Source organism: Diabrotica virgifera, chromosome 1 (assembly GCF_917563875.1).
Source record: "Diabrotica virgifera virgifera chromosome 1, PGI_DIABVI_V3a".
In the NCBI taxonomy this organism is placed as follows: domain Eukaryota; kingdom Metazoa; phylum Arthropoda; class Insecta; order Coleoptera; family Chrysomelidae; genus Diabrotica; species Diabrotica virgifera.
The window spans coordinates 279,093,820-279,120,400 of record NC_065443.1 but is presented as its reverse complement, the minus strand read 5'-3'; the positions used below and the strand labels follow the sequence as shown (position 1 = coordinate 279,120,400).

General features: G+C 33.8%; 1 protein-coding gene across 1 annotated transcript in view; it reads right to left on the bottom strand.

Annotated features, from left to right (window-relative positions):
* Positions 1 to 5,213: 5,213 nt before the first annotated feature.
* LOC114340307 (uncharacterized) overlaps positions 5,214 to 26,581 on the bottom strand; it is a 48,676-nt gene continuing 27,308 nt past the window's right edge. The window contains exons 5-6 of the mRNA XM_050642044.1: positions 19,255 to 19,475; positions 5,214 to 5,485 (exon numbers count right to left, since the gene is read on the bottom strand). Coding sequence (XP_050498001.1) covers positions 5,263 to 5,485; positions 19,255 to 19,475 — 444 coding nt within the window. The 3' untranslated portion in view covers positions 5,214 to 5,262. The remainder of the gene's footprint in view (positions 5,486 to 19,254; positions 19,476 to 26,581) is intronic.

Below are 26,581 nucleotides of genomic sequence, written 5' to 3'. Positions count from 1 at the left end.
ATGTTTTATAAGATTTTATAACTTACCGCGGTTTATTTTACAAAAATAAAAATATTTGCGGGTATTTTTACTTTAAAACCGGTTATAAAACCACAAAGGAGTTTAGTGATAAGTTACTAGACCTAGGGCTCGAATAATCCTAATAAGGCCCAAACCAGATGGGCCACTCTCTAGCGCTACTCTGTGGATCTACAAAGCAGCTTCCGATGATTTACAGTAGGTTATTATGTGAAGTAGACGTCGCGTCGCACCCCAGACGAGCGACTGTGGTCAGCCACAGTCGCCGAGCCTCACTGCTAGTGGCGTCCTCTAGTGGCAAACGCCATTCAGATGGACCACTTTTGTAGCTGCCGGAGATGTTTATGAGAATTTATAGGGTGAGCACCTAAAATTAATTTCGATTCGGAACGGTTTTTGATTGAAGTGCAAAACAGATCGGATATATTATGTGATACAAGAACCCGAGGGCATATTTATAGGGCATTCAAAGGAAAAGCGCGGGACGTCATCTTTGAATTATTTGTTTCTAATTTTAAAGAAGGTAGCCCCATCGAAAAGAATAAATCCCATAAGCAATGTTTTTCTCTATTTATATTTACATTTTATTATACATTGGCTGCATTTGAACTGAACAAAACAAATACAATATTGTTTGTTTATTTATGTTAAATAGTGGGGTCCCATCCTAGGTCAAAAAAGGTTTTATTGTTTGTTGTTTAAAACAAAACGATAAGATATCAGTTAAAAGGGGGTTGCAAGCTAACATGTTTTTCACTTTCACTCAGTTGTCAGGTTGTATCAAACTATTTTACGCCTGTAGGATACCAGATGTAATGGTTGATTTTTTATGTGCTTCTTTTAGTCCTGTCGCAAGGGGGGTACAACGGACTCCTTAATTCAGATGGACTAACCCAAGTTTTTTTATGTATTTTGACCCGTAGAACACGAATTTTTTGGGTAACAATTTGACTCCGGATGTCGATAAGATTGTTATATACAAAGAACTTGAGGAATCACATAACAGCGATTTTTCGCAAAACCAAACATTTTTTTGTATTTTTTGGGTTATTCTCAGCAAAAAATGGTCTTACAAGTTTTTTCGTAGGATGCATAGTTTTCGAGATAAACGCGGTTGAACTTTCAAAAAATCGAAAAGTGCAAATTTTAACCCAAATAACTTTTAACTAAAAAATAAAATAGGAATTATGCTTACTGCATTTGAAAGTTCAAGTCAAATTCTATCAGTTTTGATTATTTGCATTGCTAAAAATTAAGTTTTTATTTGTTAAACAAAGCCATAAACACATAGTGTTTCCCGTGCCCAATGCATGCGTTTTAACGTACGTAATCTAAACCACATTCAAATAGCAAATTCCCAACTACAAACAAACGCACGTGTTACTATTCGCCGTCTCATTCGTCAAGAGGCTGTTAAATGTAATTTATTGCCCCAAACGAGGTGGATTCTCATTTTACAGGTCCAAACTGGTCAGTCTGCAAATTCAAATTGTATGTAGCGTGTTGGTTTTTAGATACACTTCAGGATGACCCTGTTTAGCTTCCATGCGCGTTTGTGTACAGTTGGGAATCTGTAAAATGAATGGACTTTACGTAGAAATTGTCTGTATGCGCGCCTACTCGTTGGATTTCAAATGAGAAATGCATTGAAAACATCATTTAACCACTATGTGTTTATAGCTTTGTTTAACAATAAAAAATTAATTTTTAGCAATGAAAGTAATCAAAACCGATAGAATTTGACTTGAACTTTCAAACGCAGTAAGCAGAATTGCTATTTTATTTTTCAATCAAAAGTTATTCGGGTTCAAAAATTGCAATTGCGATTTTTTGAAAGTTCAACCGCGTTTATGTCGAAAACTATGCATTCGACGAAAAAACTTGTAAAAACATTTTTTGCTTAGAATGACCCAAAAAATACAAAAAAATGTTTTGTTTTGCGAAAAATCGCTGTTATGTGATTCCTCAAGTTCTTTGTTTATAAAAATCTTATCGACATCCGGATCGACTGTTACCCAAAAATTCGTGTTCTACGGGTCAAAACACATAAAAAAACTTGGGTAAGTCCATCTGAATTAAGGTGGCCGTTGTACCTCCACTGGCGACAGGACTATTTCTGTGATATAGCTGATTTTGTCCGGTTCTTCTTAATTCCATTTATTGAGTTTATTGGTATTTTTTCAAAAGCGTTGAAATTTTATAAAATATTTAAAACTATGGACATTACAAACACTGACTTTGACTAACACACTTTTTTAAAAGATTATTAGGCGGCAAGTTTTTAATAATTTGAACAAGCTTACTTTTTTTCTTACTCATTACTCCACTTTGCAGCGTAGTCGCCGGCGCTAGAAAATCGCCTGTTTCAGCCACTCTGTGAATACACAGAGTAGCGCTGCAGAGTGGCCCTGCAGAGTGGCCCGTCTGGTTTGGGCCTTACAGCTCGCAGGTGCACTTTGGACTCTCTCTCCTGTCGTTTCCCCATTACTGAGGATCGTGATTTCTTCCAATATTCCTAACAATGTTTCTCCATTGGTCTCTATCTTCAGCTGCTCTAAGAGCTTCGCAGAATGAGTTTCCAGCTGAATGATTTATTTGGTCAGACCATCTAGTTGGTGATCGTCCTCTTGATCTTCTCCCGGAACGTTTCCAGAAACAATTAATCTCTCCAAACTTTCGTCACCTCTGCGAACCACGTGACCAAAGAATTGCAGAATTCGTTGCAGACATATTGTGGACAGCCTTTTTTTAATATTGAGTTGGTTTAGAATGGAAACGTTTGTCCTATGAGCTGTCCAAGGTACGCGCAGCATTCTTCTCCAGCACCACATCTCAAAGGCATCAATTTTTTGGCGCTCGCATGCGCGATGAGTCCAAGTCTCTGCTCCGTATAGAAATATTGAGAATACAAGGGCATTCACCAGTCTCATCTTGATATTTTGAGAGAAAGATCTGTCTTTCCAAAGTTTAGTTAGGCGACTCATCGCATTTTTTGCCATACCAATACGTCTCCGAACTTCTGCTTCACAGTTACCATCGTTAGTTATACTAGACCTGAGGTAGACAAAGGTGTTTACTATCTGGTATTCCTGTAATGTGTTAGTCAGTTGAATAGTGTCAAATCTGTCGACCACCATTATTTTTGTCTTAGCTTTATTGATTTTCAGACCAACTTTATTGCTTTCGTACTCAACTTTTCGCAGAAGATCAAACATTTCTTGCTCATTTGCTGCTATAAGTGTAGTGTCATCAGCAAATCTTAAATTGGAGATTTTTCTACCACCTACTGTTACTCCACCGGCCCATCCTTCTAAAACCATCCTCATGACATGTTCACCATAAATGTTAAATAAGTCAGGTGACAACACGCATCCTTGTCTAACACCTCTCTCGGTCTTGAATTGGTTTGAGAACTTCTGATCTAGTCGTACTGTCGCTATATTAGACTGGTACAGATTTTTAATAAGTGTCACCAGGTGCATTGGTGCGTCCATTTCTATTAAAATTGACCACAGATTTATCCAGCTTACACAATCAAATGCCTTTTGGTAGTCAACGAAGCATATAATCATAGGTACTTGAAATTCTCTAGACTTTTCAATGAGTTGTCTCAGGTTCAGGATTTGTTCCCTTGTACCTTTACCCTTTACAAACCCCGCTTGTTCCTGAGGTATTTGGTAATGTAGATAGGTTTTTAATCTGTTTTTGATGATATGCAACAAGATTTTACTAGCATGTGTTATTAGTGACAGTGTGCGGTAGTTTTCACATCTGGTAGTAGTTCATTTTTTGTGTAGTGGGATATAAATTGAGGTACACCAATCAGATGGCCATTTACCTGAATTCCAAACAGCGACACAGATAGAATGGATGATATGTAATCCTTTGTCACCTAGTAACTGTAGTATTTCACATGGTATTGAATCAATGCCTGGGGATTTATTTCTCTTTAGTGATTTAATTGCATCTTTGACTTCAGCGAGTAAGACAGTAGGGTCTCTAGGGTAGTCAGAAGGTCACTGATTATCTGCTGATACCTCGTTATTTTTATATAGCTCGCCACAGTAGTTTCGCTATGTTTCCAATATTTCATCAGTATCGGTCTTTAAATTACCTTCCTTATCTATTACAAACCACGTTTGAGGTTTAAATTCTCTGGTAAGGAGTTTGATCTTCTGGAATAAGTCCCTCGGTTCATTTCGACATCCATGTTCCTCTATCTCTCTGCATATTTGAGAGATGTAATCAGCTTTATCTTTGCGGCACTGTTTTCTGATTTCTCTCGATAACGCTCTGTATTCATCGTTTGTTCCGTATCTAGTTTTATGTTCTTTTCTGCGTTGAATCACAGTCCACGTATTATCGGATATCCATGGCTTACGGCCAGTGGAAACCGCTGCCTCACAGTCTTTTGCAGCCTCGATTTCCTTATCTTTGAGATAGATCCAAGTGCTCTCAGGCTCACTATCTACTTGGTCTATAGAAAGAGCATCTTCTAGGTTTTGTTGGAAGTCATTGATTTTTGATGGACTTAGAGACATGACTTTTCTCTGGGGTGTTCATTTGGGGACTTTGACACGAAGTCGAACGTTCAATACCAGGAGTTGATGATCGCTTCCACAGTCTGCGCCAGGAAATGTTTTACAGTTGATGGACGACGACTTCCATCTTGATCTTATTAGGATGTAGTCTATTTGATTCCTTGTTCGTCCATCTGGGCTGCGCCATGTGTATAATCTCCGTGGATGATGTTGATATAACATGTTTGTAATTGTAAGATGTTGTTCTACACAGAACTACACTAGACGGTCGCCATTCTCATTTCTCTGTCCCAGTCCATTTTTGCCCAGCACTCCTTCAATATTTTGATTAGATGACCCCACCTTGGCGTTAAAATCTCCTAAAATTATGACGAGTTCACGATTCGGAATAGCGCGAACAGTTTCTTCTAGACGACCATAGAACCTGTTGATGTCTTCTTCTTGTGCATCTGTTGTAGGGGCGTATACCTGGACAAGGTGTAGGGTATTGGTGGATATTCTAATTCTAAGGGTTTTTAAACCTTTGGACAGGCCAGCTTAAATACGAAGGATTATTTGCACACGGCCTCGGCGCTGACTTCAGAAACCAGCGTGCAATATGGACGCGCCCTTAGAATCAATCACTTTGGTGTATTTTTAGTTTTATTTATTTTAACAAGAAGAACATTGTATTAACATAGACAATTTATATTTTATGACACAGTTATCTAAATATAGTCCTAAGTTTCTTTCGAATTAGTTTCCTAATTCTCCTCACTCCGTAATATCTTCGATTTTCTTCTAGAAATACAAGAAATGCAAATAGCAGTCCTAGACACCACAGGAAAAATATAAACTTCAATTTTTCCAATGTTAGAGCCCTTGGATTATATACAAATAATGTATTTTGGAGGTAGTTCCTAGTAAGTTCAGCTTCGTTGCTTGTCCTGAAAATAATTATAGTACGTTATTTAACGGTAAAATATTGCAAAACCTCTAAATTTTAAAGAACCGTTTGGATTGACATGAAATTTGGCATACATATAGCTAACAAGTCAAAGAAAAAAAGTGATGTTGTGCCGATATGTGCTTTTGCCCCGGGGGTGGTTTTCACTCCCTCTTGGGGGTGAAAAAGTATTCGTCCAAAGTAAGTCCGGAAATTGATAAACTGACTAATTTTAAGTAACTTTTGTTCTATACGGTGTTTTTCAACATGTCAATACTTTCGAGTTATTTGCCAGTGAATATGTTCATTTTTTCAACAAAATAACCACGCTTTTAGACGTTTTTTTGCAAATAACTCAAATAGTAAGTATTTGTCGAAAAAACATTCGTAGCAAAAATGTAGCCTGTAAAAAATTTTAAAAAATGATGTATATATCACGTTTATATACCTAGTAGAAGCAGAGTTATAGCTAATTAAAGATAGGTTCATATCCGTCAAATTCCAAATGGAATAATTTAACGTGAAATAACCAAAAATGAAGCACATTTCGGGGAAAACTCATTAAAACTTATTTAAAGTGTTTAAAAAAAAATTCTAGCATCAAAAGTAAACAAGTTACGCTCAAAATAAAGTTAGTCCCTTTTTTTTTGTTAAAAAAATCTGGAAAATCATCCCCTAATTAGTATCTCAAATGAACTTAATCGTTACGACTTCACAAATTTCTTGACTCATGTATGTACTGTTTATATGATCTGTAAGTTTCATCGGTTCAAAGTCCATATTATTGAAAGGGCTGTAGTTAAAAGGGGTTGAACGAGTCACTGATCACGAATGTAAGCCAATTTAGAAACAGCAAATCTTAATTTTTGTCTAACAGAAAAACAAAAAAATACATGATATTCAGAAAAACAATGCTGACTTTTTTGTTTTTCGAGATTTTTGGTATCTCTAACAATTTTTAAGTTATTTTGAAAACAAGCATATTTTTCAAAATTAAAATTTTTAAAAATTTTAAAACCAAATTTTTTTCCAAAATAAGCACTTTGAATGGATGAAACTTACAGATCATATAAACACAACATAAGTAAAATAATTTGTGGAGCGGTAACGATTAATTTCACTTAAGTTGCTAATTAGGGGGTGGTCTTCCCGATCTTTTTTTTGACAAAACAAGAGGGACCAACTTTATTTTGAGCGTAACTTGCTATTTTAATGCTAGAAACTTTTTAAAAAAACAGAAATAAAGCTTTTTTTTAAACACTTTATAAAAAAGTTATAATGGGTTTTGCCCAAAAAGTGCTTAATTTTTTGGATATTTCATTTCGAGGTATTCTATTTGAAATTTGGTGAATATGAATCTATTTTTCATTGGCTATAACGCTATAACTCTGGTTTTACGAGGTCCAGAGACCTAACGCGTACACCATTTTTTTTTACTTTTTTACAGGCTATATTTTTGCTAAGAACGTTTTTTTGACAAAATACTTACATTTTGAGTTATTTGCGAAAAACCGTCTAAAAATGTGGTTATTTTGTTGAAAAATGAACATATTCACTCGCAAATAACTCGAAAAGTGTTGACTTGGCGAAAAAGCTCTATGTAACAAAAGTTACTTAAAATTATTCAGTTTATCAATTTCCGGACCTACTTTGGACGAATACTTTTTCACCCCCAAGAGGGGGTGAAAGTCACCCCCAGGGCAAAAGCACACATCAGCACAATATCACTTTTTTTCTTTGACATGTAAGCTATGCGTATGTCAAATTTCATGTTAATCCAAGCGGTTCTTTAAAATTTGGAGCAAAAACCGTGAAAGAATGGACTATTATAAAATTTTTGATTTAGTAATACAGTAAAACCTGTCAGTAACGGCCACTAAAAATGAAAGAATTATTGGCTGATATAGAAAGGTGGCCGGTATTGCCAGTTTTTGTAGTCTACATATAATTGGTTTGGGGAATTTTTAAACTGGCCGTTAGTACAGGTCTCCGGTTTTGGCAGGTGGCCGTTAACACAGGTTTTACTGTAATAAAAATTTTAGTCTCTGTGTTAGTTAAAAGAATGTATGCACAATGTATTTTTGTATAAATTCAGTAACACTAAATTTGCTAAAAAAAATTAATTCGTATAGTTACTCGTACAAACTGTCGCCATTAAGAATTGTCCGTTACCATTTGTTGTGTTACGAACTGTAGCGTTACGACATGTCATGGAACCTTTGAGCACATTGTTTTGGTGTGAAGCATCTCATTTTGTATCTTATAATATCCCAAAATCTGCGCTACGTCGAGAAAAATTTCAGAACGGACTTTTTCATCTTGTAGAGTTTTTCTAATGTATTTGAAGGGTTAGAGGGAAAAACGATGAATGTCAATTTTCGGTCATTTTGCGATTTTTGTGCAATATGTTAGCTTGGACAGAGTACTATCAACCTGTGAATGGCCAAGGGGAAATAACAATGAGAATCGTCTTAAAAATACGTCACAAGAATGGACGCAAGGGGGAAAACAATGAATATGTAACTTTGATTCTCATTTTACCGAAAATGCTTCCAGGTAGACAGTCATCGTTCTTCCCCTCGACCCTTCATTTGTTATTCTATGCACCTGATTTATCGTTGAGTGGATTTCTCTAAACCCAAACTTCTGATTCTTTTTCCTCTAACCGGTTTTGGTCTCTTCAAGGGTATGCATGTGTATAGTTGTCCCATTTTATCTTTGCCCATGCGTCACGATTCATTTTCAAACAAATCAGGTCAAAACATAAAGTGAAACGTACGCCAATGTGTATTGGGACCGTGCAAGTTCGGAAGAGCAACACCTGGTTTCATAGCGCAGCTATGCACATTTTTAGCACTTTTAATTATATTGGCCAATTATATTAGTCCTGGTTACTGGATAATTGTCAATAGGCTATTGATTATGTACTATAGAAAGGAACTACAACGTTAACGGGGTTTTATTATTTCATATGGTCAATGAATCTCTATATATGAAAAAACCGCGGAGTGGTACCATTTAAAGGGGTGCGTTTTTGAGAAATGGGTGAATTAGTCCCTGGGCACAGGTTACATTACGGTGAGTTCTATGCACTTTTGTTACAAACACAACTACATAAAAATTGTTCCTGGTTAAATTTCCTATCTAAATATAACTTTTTAAAGTCAAAGATACGTTTTTTTACAAAAATATATTCAAAAGAAAAAGCACAAAGAAACCCAAAAGAAAGAAATTTTGTTTTTTGTCACATAACTTTTGTCCACGGGGATATAGGTATAGACATTGCTTTACAGGAAAAAAAACCTACATATTTCTTCTTTAAAATGTTGTTTAGTAGAGGTCATTAGGATTTACAGTTTTCGAAATATGATTTTTCAAAGTTCGCCACTCACAGCAATTTTGGGCAATTTTCCATGTTATTTCGCAAATATTGTTCTGTAACTTTTTTCTACGTAACTTTAGGCATATGCAATGGTACATGTAAGAGGAATATAAATAAATTACCTTTAAAATGTTCTGCTGTATAATGTTGCACGTCTTCTTTTAAAGGGGTTATCTTTATCAAGACTTTATACTTTTAACGAGTTTTTATATTTTTTACGATTTTTTTTTAATTTCCCATTATAACTTTTTTTTTAGATTCAGGTGTATATTGTATAATAAAAAAAGAAAGTTTATTCTTTTTACTTTAAAATGGTGTATTATAAAAAATTCTAGTATTATTTTTGAATTAGATATGCTTTTTCAAAATGTAATAAGTACTTGCAACGATTCTTGATTTTAGGATTATTTTTTAAATTCCTCATTATAACTTTTTTATGTGAGTGTGTTATAATTGGATCTTATTTTTTATAGGTAATATTTTGGATTCACTTAACTCGGCCAGGCAAACTTTAAAATATGGACTAAAAGGGGTAGTACCCTGGGTTGGCTGTATACCTTATAGTTAAACAAACTGGAACATGAAGTAAAACCGCTTCTATGTAAAAGGTATATTTTAGTAAATATACCTTTTACATAGAAGTGGTTTTACTTCATGTTCCAGTTTGTTTAAAATATGGATTAATTCTAATATTTCCTGTCAAAGCTCCTGCACCACAAGCTTTGCTTGAAAAAATAGCATGTAAATGTACCAAAGGATGTACAAAAAACTGCGGTTGTAGGAATATAGGAATTAGTTGTTCAATATTCTGCAAAGGGTGCATGTGCATGGGTACTAATTGTGGGAGCTCTAAGATAACTGAGGTGTCAGAGGAAGATATTGAAGCTAATGCTAACAAAGAGATGGACTTTGATTTTGAAAATTTTTTAAAGGTCAATGTTTAAATAATTTTAACTAAAGTGATGTTTTCTAAGACTAATGTTTATGTAATTTTTGAAAAAGAAATAATTTTAAATAATACAGATAAAAAAATATCAAAGAATCACTCGGTTTTCATTACATATTTAAATATAATGAACCATTTTAAAGAACAGAAAGATGAGAAATGAGAAATTTCAAAAATAATCGTAAAAAATGTAAAAAATAATATTTTTTTTATATCAGGTACTGTATAATATATAATATAATATTATATTATATATACTATATATAATATAATATTATTTTATTTTGATATTATATTATAAAAAATCGTTAAAAGTATAAAACTTTGAAAAACCATAATCTCTTTAAAAAAAAAAGTCGTAAAACGTTATACAGCAGACCGTTTTAAAGGTAATTTATTTCTATTCCTGTTACATGTCATTGCATATACTTAAAGTTACGTAGAAAAAAGTTACAGAACAATATTTGCGAATTAACAAGGAAAATTGCCCAAAATTGCTGTGAGTGGCGAATTTTGAAAAATCATATTTTGAAAACTATAACTCCTAATTACCTCTACTAAACAATATTTTAAAGAAGAAATATGTAGGTTTTTTTCTGTAAAGCAATGTCTATACCTATATACTCGTGGAAAAAAGTTATGGGACAAAAAACAAAATTTATTTCTTTTGGGTTTCTTTGTGCTTTTTCTTTTGAATATATTTTTGGAAAAAAAGGTATCATTGCCTTTAAAAGGTCATATTTGGATAGGAAATTTAACCAGGAACAGTTTTTATGTAGATATGTTTATACCAAAAGTGCATAGAACTCACCCTAATGTAACCTGTGCTCAGGGACTAATTCACCCATTTCTCAAAAACGCACCCCTTTAAATGGTAGCACTCCGCGGTTTTTTCATATATAGATGTCCTTTGACCATATTAAATAATAAAACCCCGTTAACGTTGTAGTTCCTTTTAGCTATCTTATTTTGAATATAATCAATAGCCTACAAGGCCATAGTCCAAAAATATAATAAGAAGAAAAAGTAAGATTCAGGTTATGTTATTAATGGCCGACTGGTAAGGATGGCGGTTGTTGACAAAACACCGGTTTTCGGTTATACCGTTTTTTTTTTACTTACGGTTTAACCTGCCGGTTATAACCGGTCAAAAAAACCGGTTGTTCCAAAAACCGGTGTTCGGTTTTTTAGTCATGGCCAATCCAAATAGGTTACATTTACATTGCGCTTTAGTTCGCGATACTCCATTCGAATGGATATCAGTCCAAATCAGTATAACAATCAGTCATCAGTGTTGTGAAATCGGTTTCAGTCACCTTAAAATTTCTAATTTACGCGCGGGGGCGAAAAATTTTCCCATTTTTTCTCTGAATTCAGTATTTTTTCCACGTATCCGGTTTTTCACCGGTTATTACTTTAAAAAGAAAAAACCGGTTATAACCGGGACAAAAAATAACCGGATAAACCGATAAACACACATGGGTTGCACGGGACGGTCGTCTTCACTGGCCGGTCTTTTGCGAGGTGTGTGTAGGACGGGGCAGCTAGGTGGTCACTTGATGCGGAACGCACGCGAAAAGTGCCAGAGGGAAGTTAAGAGTAAGGTCGACGGGTCAGTGTATATACTCGCTAAGAGTGGTCCCAGACCCGTCGGCTGGAGAAAGAGGAGGTGAGTTCAGTTGGTAGGCGATCCGACACGTTGAAGCGTGGCGGATTAAATCCAACACACCTGGGACACCTTCCCAGACGGTCTTTAGAAGATTCTCACATCCCAAAAAAAAGGTTATGTTATTAAAACGTAAACATTGTGGTATAGGTCTAGGCCAAACTAGTTTGTCCTGAAATCGGGTTTGGCCGGTAACATATATACATCGACGTTCGTTTCACTTTATGTTTTGACCTAATTTGTTTGAAAATAAATCGTGACGCATGGGAAAAGTTATAATGGAAGAACAATATTCATTTATCGTTCCGTATGCCTTGTAAATTGTAAAAGGCTGTCACCAGAATTTTGTTTTCCAACATGAGTAGTCTTTAGAACTTTTCTTTAGATTTCTCGTTAATCGATGTCGCTATTTTGTCCTTTAGAAAATTATTCCTTATTAATTATTGAAGTTATACTTCTTTACGATCGATAGTGGAATTTTATAATGCCGGGCGCATGCGCACACAGACAGTATGTAGTTCGTTGCTAATCTTTCAAGATAATATGTATCAGTAGTCCATTCTTTCACGGTTTTTGCTCTAAATTTTAAAGAACCACTTGGATTGACATGAAATTTGGCATGCGTATAGCTTACATGTCAAAGAAAAAAAGTGATATTGTGCCGATGTGTGCTTTTGCCCTGGGGGTGACTTTCACCCCCTCATGAGGGTGAAAAAATATATGTCCAAAATCAGTCCGGAAATGGGTAAACTGACTAATTTTATGTAGCTTTTGTTCTATAGAGCTTTTCGCCAAGTCAACACTTTTCGAGTTATTTGCGACTGATTATGTTCATTTTTCAACAAAATAACCACATTTTTAGACGATTTTTCGCAAATAACTCAAAAAGTAAGTATTTTGTCGAAAAAAACGTTCTTAGTAAAAATATAGCCTATAAAAAAGTAAAAAAATGGTGTACGCGTTAGGTCTCTGGATCTCGTAGAACCAGAGTTATAGCCAATAAAAAATAGATTCATATTCACCAAATTTCAAATAAAATATTTCGATGTGAATTATCCAAAAAATTAAGCAGTTTTTGGGGAAAACCCGTTATAACTTTTTTAAAGTGTTTAAAAAAAGCTTTATTTATGTTTTTACAAAAAGTTTCTAGCATTAAATTTAAGCAAGTTACGCTCAAAATAAAGTTGGTCCCTTTTGTTTTTGCAAAAAAAAAATCGGGAAGACCAACCCCTAATTAGCAACTTAAATGAAATTAATCGTTACCGCTTGACAAATTATTTTACTTATGTTGTGTTTATATGATCTGTAAGTTTCATCGATTCAAAGTGCTTATTTTTGAAAAAAATTGGTTTCAAATTAAAATTTTTAAAAATTTAAATTTTGAAAAATATTATTTTTTTCAAAATAACTTAAAAGTTGTTAGAGATACTAAAAATCTCGAAAAACAAAAAAAGTCAGATTTGCTTTTCTGAATACCATGTATTTTTTAGTTTTTCTGTTAGACAAAAATTGATGAAGATATGGTGTTTCTAAATTTGCATACATTCGTGATCAGTGACTCGTTCAACCCCTTTTAACTACAGCCCCTTCAATAATAAGGACTTTGAACCGATGAAACTTACAGATCATATAAACAATATATACATGAGTCAAGAAACTTGTGAAGTCGTAACGATTAAGTTCATTTAAGATACTAATTAGGGAGTCATTTTCGCGATTTTTTTACCAAAACCAAAAGGGACTAACTTTATTTTGAGCGTAACTTGTTTAATTTTGATGCTAGAAATTTTTTTTATAAAACAAAAATGAAGGTTTTTTTAAACACTTTAAATAAGTTGTAATGAGTTTTCCCCGAAATGTGCTTCATTTTTGGTTATTTCACTTTAAAATATTTCATTTGGAATTTGACGAATATGAACCTATTTTTCATTAGCTATATCTCTGCTTCTACTAGGTGTAGAGACGTGATGTATACACCATTTTTTTAAAAATTTTACAGGCTATATTTTTGCTAAGAGTATTTTTTCGACAAAATACTTACTATGTGAGTTATCTGCGAAAAACCGTCTAAAAGCGTGGTTATTTTGTTGAAAAAATGAACATATTCACTGCCATATAACTCGAAAAGTATTGACTTAGTGAAAAAACTCTATAGAACAAAAGTTACTTAAAATTAGACAGTTTATCCATTTCCTGACTTTCTTTGGACGAATATTTTTTCACCGTCAAGAGGGGGTGAAAACCACCCCAGGGCAAAAGCACATATCGGCACAATATCACTTTTTTTCTTTGACTGGTTAGCTATGTGTATGCCAAATTTCATGTCAATCCAAGCGGTTCTTTAAAATTTAGAGGTTTTGCAATATTTTACCGTTAAAGAACGGACTGCAGCTCTGTCAGCGCAAATAAGTCATATTATATCATATAAAAGGATATATTAGTGTTCTTAATAAATGTATTATTTATTATAATGTTTGTGTCTTTTGATTTGTCTTCCTCGGGAATAAGATATTTTATAATAATAGTAGGTAAGTATATTTAAAGTATTTTTGTATACCACTTGGTCTAATAAATTTGTCAGTATGTATGAGAAATCTTATAACCTGTCAAAGCAAAAGGGATATAGCTCAGTGGTAAAGCGTGTGACCGGAGATCAAGAGGTGCCGGGTTCAAATCCCGGACGATTCAGATTTTTTTTTATATTTTTGGTATCGTTTTAATAAAAAAAATTTAAAAGTGGTAGGTAAAGAAAGTTAGTTTAATATTTAAAAAAGAATGTGTGTGTACTTTGTACGCACGTAAGAAGTTATACTTCTATTATATGATTTAAACGAAATTAATATACTTTTTATTTATATTTTGTTTAAATATTAAACTAATTTATACTTACTACTTCTCAAACATTTTTATTAGAAGTGTCAAAAATTAAAATAATAAAAGAATAAAACACACACAAACACATTAAACAAGCCACAAATGATGTCTGAACATTAATTGTCGAAAATTTTTTTAACTAAATACGTATTTTCTGAAAATACAATTATATAATAAATATCCTTACAATCATAAAATGTATTAAAAAAAAAACAAAAAAGAAAGTTTCTATTGGGACTCGAACCAGCGCTGATAAGAGCGGTTGGTATTGGAATTCATTCGCCTTCTCCGCTTAGCCACGGACACTATGTGTCATTATTTACGAAGATCGACTAACTAAACGGATTAAACTTGTGATATTTTGATATTTTGAAAACTGATCAAATTATTTTAATTTTGAATTGAAATGATTTAGAATTGAAAAAATACAACAAAACATAGAGTAAAAAAACAATATATTAGGTGAATATTGACAGAAATTTTGATGGTAATCAAATTATATAAATAAAAGTATTACATACTATGTATTTTGGCAGATCAAATAGGTAGGTTTATACCCATGATACATTAACAATTATTACGTACCTGTTGCTTTTAAAAACTATTTAAAAGTCACTACAATATTATGAACTTTTTTGTTTCTGTCCTCACAACAATAAAACTAATATATTATACATTTGTTTACCTTTACCTTTACCTCCAAACCACAGCTGCCATATTGGATAATTTTTGACATGTCATTTGAACATCCAATCAGAACAAAGTTATAATGCGCATGCGCCGGGCTGATAGGTTTTGTCATATAAAAAAATCACCCTCTATCGCCGGTAAAGAAGTATAACTTCAAAAAATACAAATAACCTGTTAAATATATTAATTTCGTTGAAATCATAATAATAGAAGTATAACTTCTTACGTGCGTACAAGGTACACACACATTCTTTTTTTGCTTACATGACAGTTAAACTTGTTTTCCATTCAGAGCACACCACGGGCTGTTTTGAGTAGTTCAAGAGAACGAAATCTTCATAAACAGATGGTGGTGGTCTCTGAAACGAAATTAAATCTTAAACTGTCATATCAATATTTCAATTACAGTATGCGCCAAAACAAACTACACTGAAAAACTAAAGCTTTATTAAACATGAAAAATTAAATAACAACATTTCAAATAATGCGAATTTTAAGTTTTGCTTCTATACAAAATGTGTTCAAAGTGCTCGCCATTGCGTTCCAAGCAGTACTCATAACGCTTAACAAGATTGCTCAGCATGTTATTAAAAATAGGCTGCTGCATTCTTTTGAAAAAGGTCAAAATTTTTTCACGGAGTTCATCAATAGTTGCCGGTGGGTTTTCTGTAAAAATGGCTTGTTTCAGCATACCCCATACGTAAGCATCAAGAGTTGTTAGATCAGGTGAATGAGAAGGGTAAGGAAAATTCGTGTTACGGGAAATTACGCGGTCTTCAAAATTTTCTCAAATCAGGTCTAAGGATGCTCTCGTGGTATGACAAGTAGCCCCATCCTGTTGGAACCATTGGGTATTCAACTGTATGTTTCTAGCACGACAGAATTGTCTAAAATCAATAAAAAATGGTGTCAAAATTTGTTCTCTATATCGCACTTGATTTAGTGTAACGGGTCTTCTACGCTCGTCTTCCACGAAGTAGGGGCCCAATAATCCATTACCTGACACTGCGCACCAAATCGTTACACGGTCACTATGAAGAGGTTTCTCTACGACGATGTCTGGTCGTTCAAAACCAAGAAAACGATTTGCCTGTCGATTGATAAATCCATTCAGATGGATGTGACATTCGTCTGTAAACCACACATTAGAAAAAAATAGGGGTTCATAAACCATTGCCAAGACTGATGCACAATAAGCAACTCTTGATTTCTTGTCTTGTCTTGTCTTGCCAAGTTTTGCCCAATCTGTATTTTATAGGGAAAACCACCAATCTTCTTAAACATTCTTCGGGTAGAGGTTTCACTCAAATTCATTTTTAGAGATGTTCTGCGGAGACTTCTGAAATAGCCTTCATTGATTCGCATTTGTAGCCACGGTAACTGGACGACCAGTACAGCTTTTGCGTTGAGTTAGAACGCTTCCTGTTCGTCGAAATTTTGCAACGACTCCTAACAAGTCCTTATTAGTCGGTGCAGACTTCTGAAACTCTTCCCGAAATTGATTGGCAACTATTAACAAACAGGGGCGTAACAGAGGCCCCCGCAGCGTGAAGCTTGCGGGGGGCTCCAATCGCTTAGGGGCCCCATCTTGTCATCTGATGTTATGTAAAATGTTATTGTTATATTATTTTACGTTGTGTGTTTAAAATTAAAAGCGTAAATTTCTAAATAGACGTATTTGCCAAGTGAATCATCTCATAATATCTAGAAACTTAATCCCTTCCGGCCTACCGAAATTTTATGGTAACGACAATAAACTATAATGCTTTGTACGTGACTACTGAAAGATTTAAGAATTGCAATTTGCCGAATTTTAGAACAATATTTCTAGATCTAAAAATGGGTTTTCTCTTTAATCTTTACCTACATTTAGTATTTCGATACAAATATCCAGAGGCGTAACAGAGGCCCCCGCAGCATGAAGCTTACGGGGGGGCAAAATATGTCGAGGGCTCCATCTTGTTGTCTAATATAATAATATGCAAAAACGTGTTGTTATATTATTTGCAAACATACGTTTTTTAAGCAGTGCAGTATTAAAAATGAAGTTGTCCATCCGAATTAATAAAATTGTAGATATATTCGCTGATAGTACACGAAGAAAGTTGTTTATCTCATAGAATAATACTAATGTAATCATTTAATAATTTTTGTTCTATTTTATTCTATACCAATAAAGATGAAAAATGTAAGTCGTCATAAACAATGCATGAATACACCAATAGCTCAGTAAATGACAGTTTTGGAGTGAAATTATCAGCGTCACGACGGACGTATTTGCTTGACAATTTTGATTTAGGTTCTAGTTACACTCCACTTCAAAGTTGGATTTATGCCGTTTGTTGCTTTTACTTCGGGGGGTGACACCCCTCCTTGGGGTGAAAAACATACGTTTAATATAAGTCCGGAATTGTATAAATTGACTAATAAGCAACTTTTTTTCTTCTATAGAGTTTCTTTATCTATGCTAATACTTTTCAAGTCGTTTGCGAGTGAAAATGTTTATTAAAAAAAAACAACGTTTTCAGACGGGTTTTTCGCAAATAACTCAAAAATAAGTATTCATCGAATTAAATATTAGATATCGAAAAAAATATATAGCAAAAATGTAGCTTATAAGATACAGAAAATGGTGTACTTATTCATGAAGTCTATCGACACTGTAAAAACAAAGCTCATGAAAAATTACTCTTATTTGTTAATTCCAAATCGAATATTTCAACCTGAAATAACCAAAAAATGAAGCAATTTTCGGGAAAAACCCAAAACTTTTTTTAAATGTTAAAAAAAGCTTAATTTTTATTTTTTATAAAAGTTTCTAGTACGAAAACTATACGAGTTATGCTCAAAATAAAGGCCCCTTTTTTGATAATAAAATCGTGAAAATCTGCCCCTATTTCGCACCCCAAATAAAATTTATCATTAGCGCCTTACCATTTATTTTAAATATTTATTGTTTATATGATCTGTAAGTTTAACCGGTTCAAAGTTCTTATTTTTGAAAAAATTTAAAAGTTTTTTTATTTGGAAAAATGCCTTTTTTTCAAAATAAGTTATACAGTATTAGTGATACAAAAAATCTCAAAGAGTAAAGAAATGTAGTAGTAAATGTCTTGCTTTTATAAATATTTTGGCTTTATTTTGTTTTTCTGTAAGACAAAAATTGGTTAAGACATGGCTGTTTAAAATTTGCATATACTCGTGATTAGTGACTCGTTCAAGCCCTTCAACTAGACCCCTTTTAAAATTAAGCACTTTGAACCGGTGAAACAGGTCGTATAAAAAAGTTAGGTAATTTGTAAAGCGATAATGATTAATTTCATTTGGGGTGCTAAATAGGGGGAGATTCTCACAATTTTTTAGCAAAAAATGGTATTAACTGTATTTTGACCGCAACTGGCTTAGTTTTGATGCTAGAAACTTTTGTAAAAAATAAAGCTTCTTTTAAACACTTTAAAAAATTTCTAATGAGTTTCCCCGAACAGTATTTCATTTTTTGGTTATTGCACGTTGAAATATTCGATTTGGAATTTGACGAATAAGAAAAACTTTTCATGAGCTACAAGTTTTTTTTACTGAGTCGACAGACTTCATTTTTGTTTCATTTTTTTTATAAGCTAGATACATTTTTGCTAACAATTTTCTTTGCGATCGAATACTTACTCTTTGAACTATTTGCGAAAAATCGACTAAAAACATGTTTTTTTTTTGTTGAACAATAAACATTTTTACTCATAAATAACTCGAAAAGTCTTGAGTTGACCACTTCGGTGGTGACACTGAAAATTACACGGTATCGCCATATTTTACGTTGATTTACTGGGCTGTAACACATATAGGTATTTGTTACACATGTCGCATTTAGTAATTTTTTAAAGGGGGCCCCATTTCCAATTCTGAGGGGGGGGCCCGACGGAGTTTGTTACGCCACTGTTAACAAACTAGGTCCATTTGATCGTCCATTCCCGTATGAGCGGAAATAATATTCAATAATAAATATTTTTTCTTGCGTTGTAAGCACCATTTCGAATCTTTTTAACAGTTTGTTAGAATAAACAATGTTTAAAAGTACCATGACAACTATTGTCACTTGTTTCATATGACACGATTATATTTCACAGGCTTCCTGATTTCAGTGTCCTTTGTTTTGGCGCATACCATATTTTGTATTAAATATACAGTACATACTATATTAAAATGAATAATGTTTACCAATACTCAATAATGCCACTATCCCGAAGGCGCAAGACAATATCAGAAAAGGCAGGTTCAAACGGTGCGGATTTAGAAAAGAAGAACGTGTTGGATCCTTCTCCGGCTCGTAACTGAGTAATACCAATTCTAATATTTGTGTCTTCATAAAAACTGCACTTTGAAATATCATTGTAAATCGTAGAATGAGAACGATTTTGTGGATACCTTATTATCGGTGCCTAGAATATAGAAAATATTAAGTATTCACTGGTGCATTAAGGGGGTAGGCGCAAAATCTTGGTCCAATGCTATTTAAATACATACATTTTTTCGCATCCTGAAGTATTTTTGAAAAATTTAAATGCAGAATGAAAGATTACATTATTACCGAAGGCCGAAAGTCCCTGAAAACTTCTATAATGTTTATTATAAGTTACAGGGGTGAAAAAATAGAGAAAATTTAGTGTGATTTTTAATTTCAAATATTTCATTAAAAAGAGATTTTTTGTTTATTCTAAGGACTTTCGGCCCTCGGTAATAATGTAATCGTACTAAATCATCCTGGAGGAGATTACTAACTCAGTGAGCTTTATTAGTGGACTGTTTAGCATAGGGTGAATTTAAAAATAGAATAAAAAAAATAACAGTAAAAAAACCAGACCTTAAAGTAAATTGTAATAAAAATATTTCCTACCTTGTCATTTCTCGTTGCACAAGCTGGAGCAGGCCTGCTATTTTTCGTACTGCTATTGCTGAGTAGTATAAAGTATAAATCACTCGCGAGGACTATATTGAGTTTCTATACACTTTTCGGAATGATTGTAAGTGACTGTTAACCAAGAGAGTTGGTTGGCGAATTGTCTTTTTAAAATGAGGCGAGTAGGCAGGTAATTACATACAAAAAACTTTAAGGTTTTTACTTGAAAATAATGATAAAAATTAATACATACTCACTGAATTAGGTATTGGCCTACTCGTATATACGGGGTGTCCCATAATATTGAAAAGAAAATGAATTAAAATATTCTTTACAAAAACAAGAAAATTAAAAATTGTTATTCCTACTTATGTGGACGAACCACAACCGCCCACCACAATACGCAGTATTGTTACGGCTCAAAAGGCAAAGGACATAATTTTACTATAGAGCGTTTATATATACCACTATTAGTTTTCACTGTGGCCACTCTAACTATACCATCAGATCCAGGATGAACCTCAATTATACGGCCCAAAGGCCATTGTAGCGGGGGAATATTATTTTGGCGGATTACCACTAAGGTACCTAGTTGGACGTTTGGAGACGGAGAATTCCATTTAGCCCTTTGATGAAGAGTTTGGAGGTACTCCTTAGACCACCGTTCCCAAATCTGTTGGTGCAACTTATTTAATAATTGCCAACGATTCAACCGATTGTGCGGAACATCGAGCAACGTTTCTTCGAGCGGAGCACTCAAAGGCTCCATGGTCAAAAAATGTCCTGGAGTTAACGCACTAAGATCGTTTGGGTCTGAACTTAACGGGCATATTGGCCTCGAATTCATGATGGCCTCAATTTGAGAAAAAATAGTATATAACTCTTCAAAAGTTAGTACTTGTTCTCCAATTGTGCGAATTAAATGACCCTTTACCGTCTTAATATTAGATTCCCATAAACCTCCAAAGTGTGGAGAAGAAGGGGGAATGAGATGCCATTGAATAGATTCATGAGAAGCAGCTTGTGATGCCAATCTGTTAAGTTCTGCTCTGGCTCCAACAAAGTTAGTGCCATTGTCACTATAAACATGTTGACATCGGCCTCTACGACTGACAAATCGCTTAAACGCAGCTAAAAACGCGTCAGTGGATAAATCAGATACGAGCTCTAAATGAAGAGCTTTTGTTGAGAAACAAATAAAAAGCGACAAATACGCTTTAAGAGTTTGAGACTTTCGAAGTTTGGAAGCTCTTATAGGAAAAGGGCCCGCAAAATCAACTCCAACATTACTGAAAGGTTTTAGTTGAGATATTCGAGCTAGCGGTAGATTTCCCATTAACGGAACTGGAGACAAAGGATTCACCTTAAAACATTTAACACATTTAGACAGTACTCTACGAATGGCTCGTTTGGAAGATATAATCCAAAAACGCTGAGAAATTAGGTATTGAACAGTTTGAAGCCCGGCGTGTAGATATTGCAGACGAGTAGATTCAATAATCATATCAGTTAATTTACAACTGTTAGGAAGTAATGCCGGAAATTTGCGATCATACGAAATGGGCGCATTAGCTAGGCGACTACCTGCACATAGAAAATTCCCTTTGCATCGATAAAAGGTGAAAGCTTTCTTAAATTTTTTGGAAGCAGCTGTTTATCTTGGATAAAATTTATTAAAGTATTAAAAAAGATCTGCTATGTTCGTTTAACAAAAACCAGTAAGGAGTTATGTTGCTCCAATAAACTTAAACAACCTATTTCCAGATTACCATATCGGTTTTTGGTTACATAATGGAAAAAACGAATAATGTAACACAAACATCGAACACACCTATTTAAAGACGAATGACGATCCAATAAAATATCTAAAAAATTATTGGGAATTTCAGCAATCAATGCGACAGTCCGCACTTCCAAATTTACATTAGTAGACTCCTTTGAATTAAGTTCAAAGAACGTTAGCGGATCAGATTGTAAGAAGGTTGGCCCCGCCCACCATTTGGAACAGTTAATTAACTCAGAGGGTAAGCAACCCCTTGAACCAATGTCAGCAGGATTTTCTTCAGAAGGAACATAGTGCCAACATGAAGAAGTTACTCGTTCCTGCACATAAGCTACTCTATTGCTCACAAAAGTTTTCCATTGATGAGGGGAAGATTGTAACCAACGTAATGTAACAGCAGAATCAGAATAACAGTATATTTCCTTGATTTCTACTTTATATTTAATAACAGAAGAAACAAAGGAGACTAGTCGAGCCACTAAAACCGCAGCAGACAATTCTAATCTTGGAATAGTAAGTCCCTTATTAATGGGTGCGACCTTAGATTTAGCTATAACAAAAGAAACAAAAGGTTGGCCTGAAGGTGATAAGCATCGAAAGTACAAGACAGCGCAGTAACCTTTCTCGCTAGCGTCACCAAAACACTGAACTTCTAAGCGTAAAATATCGTCAATTAATAAACGACGATGGAGCATCATCCCAACCAATCTTTTGAGTCCATGTTCTTTGAATAAGGTGTTTAATTAGAAATGTTATTGGAGATAAAAATCCAAGAGGATCAAATATTTTTGCTAAATTGGACAAAAGATGACGTTTTGTACAAGAAGAGTCTAAAACTTGAACTTTAAAAGCAAATGTATCCGAAGAAGCGTCCCATTCCAACCCTAATACTTTAAGTGTTTTGGACGAAATATCATCATTAAATGTAAGAGGTTTTATTGCTAAATCTGATACAGCTAATCCTTTCAATAAATCGGGTACATTACTGGACCATTTTTTCAACTCAAAACCTCCTTCGGCAAGTAAGGCAATAAGTTCGTCTCTTAGTGCTAAGGCATTTTCGAAACTAGGACAGGAAGAAACGATATCATCAACGTAGGTTCCAGTTTTAAGTGCCTCGGCTGCTAGAGGAAACGAATCCCCGTCATCATTAGCCAACTGATGTAGACATCTAATAGCAAGATAAGGAGAACAAGAGAGACCATAAACAACTCTGTTGATACGAAGATCTCGAACAGGTTCAGAATTATTAGAACGCCAAAGTACTCTTTGATAATCTGTTTGAGTAGGATTAATTAAAATTTGCCTATACATTTTAGAAATATCGGCCGTAATTACATAACCATGCAATCGAAAATTAATCAAAATTGTACAGATGTCAGTCTGAAGCTTAGGACCAGTGAATAATTTGTCATTGAGTGAGGGTTGATTTGGAAGATGCCCGGAACCATTAAAAACGACCCTTAATTTACTTGTTAGACTTTCAGGTCTTAAAACACAATGATGCGATAAATAGTAAACATAAGGTGAATCGAAGTTATTCAATGGGACAGGTTCCATGTGACCGAGCTCAACAAATTCCTTCATAAAGGTGCGGTATTGGTCATAAAGTTCAGGAGATTTTTGAAGCCTTCTTTCTAATGAATAAAACCTACTAAGATCAAGTGATCTAATATTAGGAAAGACAGGATTTTCTTCCTTAAAAGGTAGATCTACTACAAAGCGTCCTGAATGTTCACGCGTATAAGTATTCATAAACATATTTTCCACTTTAGCGTCATCAGGAGCTAAGCAAAAAACTTCAGGGACTGCTTCTAATTCCCAGAATTTCTTTATTTGCTGATCCAAAGAAACCGTATCTTCAACTTGGCAAAATAAAGACGTAAGAGTAGGTGCCTTTGAAATATTTACTTTTCCCATAAGCACATAGCCAAATATAGTATTAATTGCATCAGGTTCATCTTGATTGCCGTAAATACGTCCATCCAAAAGAATTGTAGAGAATACATCAGCTCCTAAAAGAATGTCTATGGATCCTCTACGAAAGAAGTTATCATCTGCTAACTTTAAATTAGCAATATGGGGCCAAGTATTAACTTCTAAATTACATAAAGGCTGATCCTCACATATTTTTGTCAAGACTAACGCATCGGTTGTCAAAATAGGAGAAGATTTACGTACTGGTTTAAAAGAAATGGTAACCCCACCTAAATTAGTGTTCGACTGCATAGAACCTAATCCTTGGATGTTAGCTGAAGTTTTCATGGGACGTAAACCTAAACGCCTAAGGGTCTTTTGACAGATGAAGGACGTCATGCTTCCCGAATCTAACAGACACCTAACAGGTTGGTAGTTACCGTGACAATCAAGCACCTCAATACATGCAGTGGAAAGCAAAGTACTTTTATCAGCGGAAGAAAAACACACAGAAACGGATGATCCAGTCGTTGAATTTAAAGTGGATGCCGCCGAATCTTGAACATTCTCTTCTTTCTTAGAAGAGGAGAAGCAAAGTAGTGTATGATGTTTTTTATGGCACGAGTGACAAGTCCATGTAGATTTGCATAGGCTAGAACGATGTGATCCAAGACAGTTAATACACATCTTGTTCTTTTTTATTAATTGAAATCGATCTACAGGAGATTTTGCCAAAAAAACGGAGCATTTATAAATGGCATGGGTATCATTAGTTTTACAGATAGAACATTTTGGTTCAGGTTCTGTTTGAGCAAGCAATGATGTAGATTTGGAAGAATTAGGTTTTTTAGAAAAGTTAGATTTTGGTTTAGTGTGAAAATCAATATTATCTAAAGCGAGACAACTTTGATTTAAAAAATCAATCAGTTTTTTATAGCTTGGGATGGTTGAATTATTATGAAAAAGCTCAAAACGTGTTACTAAAGAAACAGTTAATCGTTTTAAAATCATTTGAACAAGTATAAAATCCCAATGTACTGTGGGTAGTCCTAGCTTATTTAGAGATGCCACATTTTTCGAAAATGTATCTAACAACTTGCGTAGTTCTTTTGGATCTTCTGAAGTCAGTTGTGGTGAACTTTCAAGGTTATTCCATAAATTGGCAGCGATTACCCTAACATTATTAAACCTTTCACAAAGCAGATCATAGGCAATTGGATAATTGTTTGCTGTGATGTCAATATGATCCACAGCATCGCGCGCTGCACCCTTTAAACACGATAGTAACAAATTAAATTTGTCAATTGGTTGTAAGTAAGTAAGAGTATGAACGCGAGCATCAAACTGATCTATAAAACTTCTAAATTCAGTTATTTTTCCACTGAAAGATGGCAATTCCGGTTTCGGTAAATTAAAATAATTTATAGGTAAAGGATTTTGAGACTGTGAAGTTGATGTAGTTTGCTGACTTGATGTTGAAGATTTTCTAAAGGCTTGCACGTATGTTAATTTAATTTTATAATATAATTTGTCAAAATTACTACGGCAATCATCTTCGACTTTAAATAGCGCGTCCTCATTATCTTGCTCAGAAACTAACATAATTATTTTATTATGAAGATCATAAAAATTGTCACGAATTTTTTCCAATCCTTCATACATAACTTCCAAAACCGGGTAAAAATTCTTATCGTCAGCAGCTACCTTTAAAGCAACAGCATGAATTTCAGTCATTTGTTGCACTTCAACTTGTCTTAAAGATTGATATTTTTTAATTTTATCTGCCATTTTGTAAATTTAAATGTAGAATTAATAAATTTAGAAAAATATGAAATTAGCGTTAGGAAATAAAATAGGTTCACCACACGAAAATTAATAAAATACAACCGAACTTTGTGCTAATAAAATAGAAAACTATGTCCTCTGCTATTTGAATATTTATAGACAAAAAATAATTATAAAACATAAACCCTTTAAATAAAAATTACTGTGTAAAATAAACACACAGTTTCATCTATAATAGAGTCAACCTGTATAATAATTATTATAACAAAATTTGTCTATTGGCCGACGTTGACAATTTAATAATAATTACTTTTACATTAATGTGTTCCTTTTTTACTTAAAAAACAACATTAACTGAGGTATAGGTACCACTAACGATCGGCACAAACAAAAAACCAATGTACTAATTGATACGTGATTTTAATTTTGTAAAGAATATTTTATCGCCTTATGTTAAAGAATAACAAAAAATAAAGTCAAAGGAAATGCGGTTAAATAACCTGAATTTGATTCTGATCTTTGTAAATTAGCAAAGTATGACAATAAAATCAAACAATTCAGGTTTAAAAGAAACTTTCCCCGACTATATTACCCTCTTAGAAAAATGAAAAATGCAAGAAAAAAATATAGAAAATGGATCTATCAGGCTCGTAACGGATCAATAAATCATCCTGGAGGAGATTACTAACTCAGTGAGCTTTATTAGTGGACTGTTTAGCATAGGGTGAATTTAAAAATAGAATAAAAAAAATAACAGTAAAAAAACCAGACCTTAAAGTAAATTGTAATAAAAATATTTCCTACCTTGTCATTTCTCGTTGCACAAGCTGGAGCAGGCCTGCTATTTTTCGTACTGCTATTGCTGAGTAGTATAAAGTATAAATCACTCGCGAGGACTATATTGAGTTTCTATACACTTTTCGGAATGATTGTAAGTGACTGGTAACCAAGAGAGTTGGTTGGCGAATTGTCTTTTTAAAATGAGGCGAGTAGGCAGGTAATTACATACAAAAAACTTTAAGGTTTTTACTTGAAAATAATGATAAAAATTAATACATACTCACTGAATTAGGTATTGGCCTACTCGTATATACGGGGTGTCCCATAATATTGAAAAGAAAATGAATTAAAATATTCTTTACAAAAACAAGAAAATTAAAAAT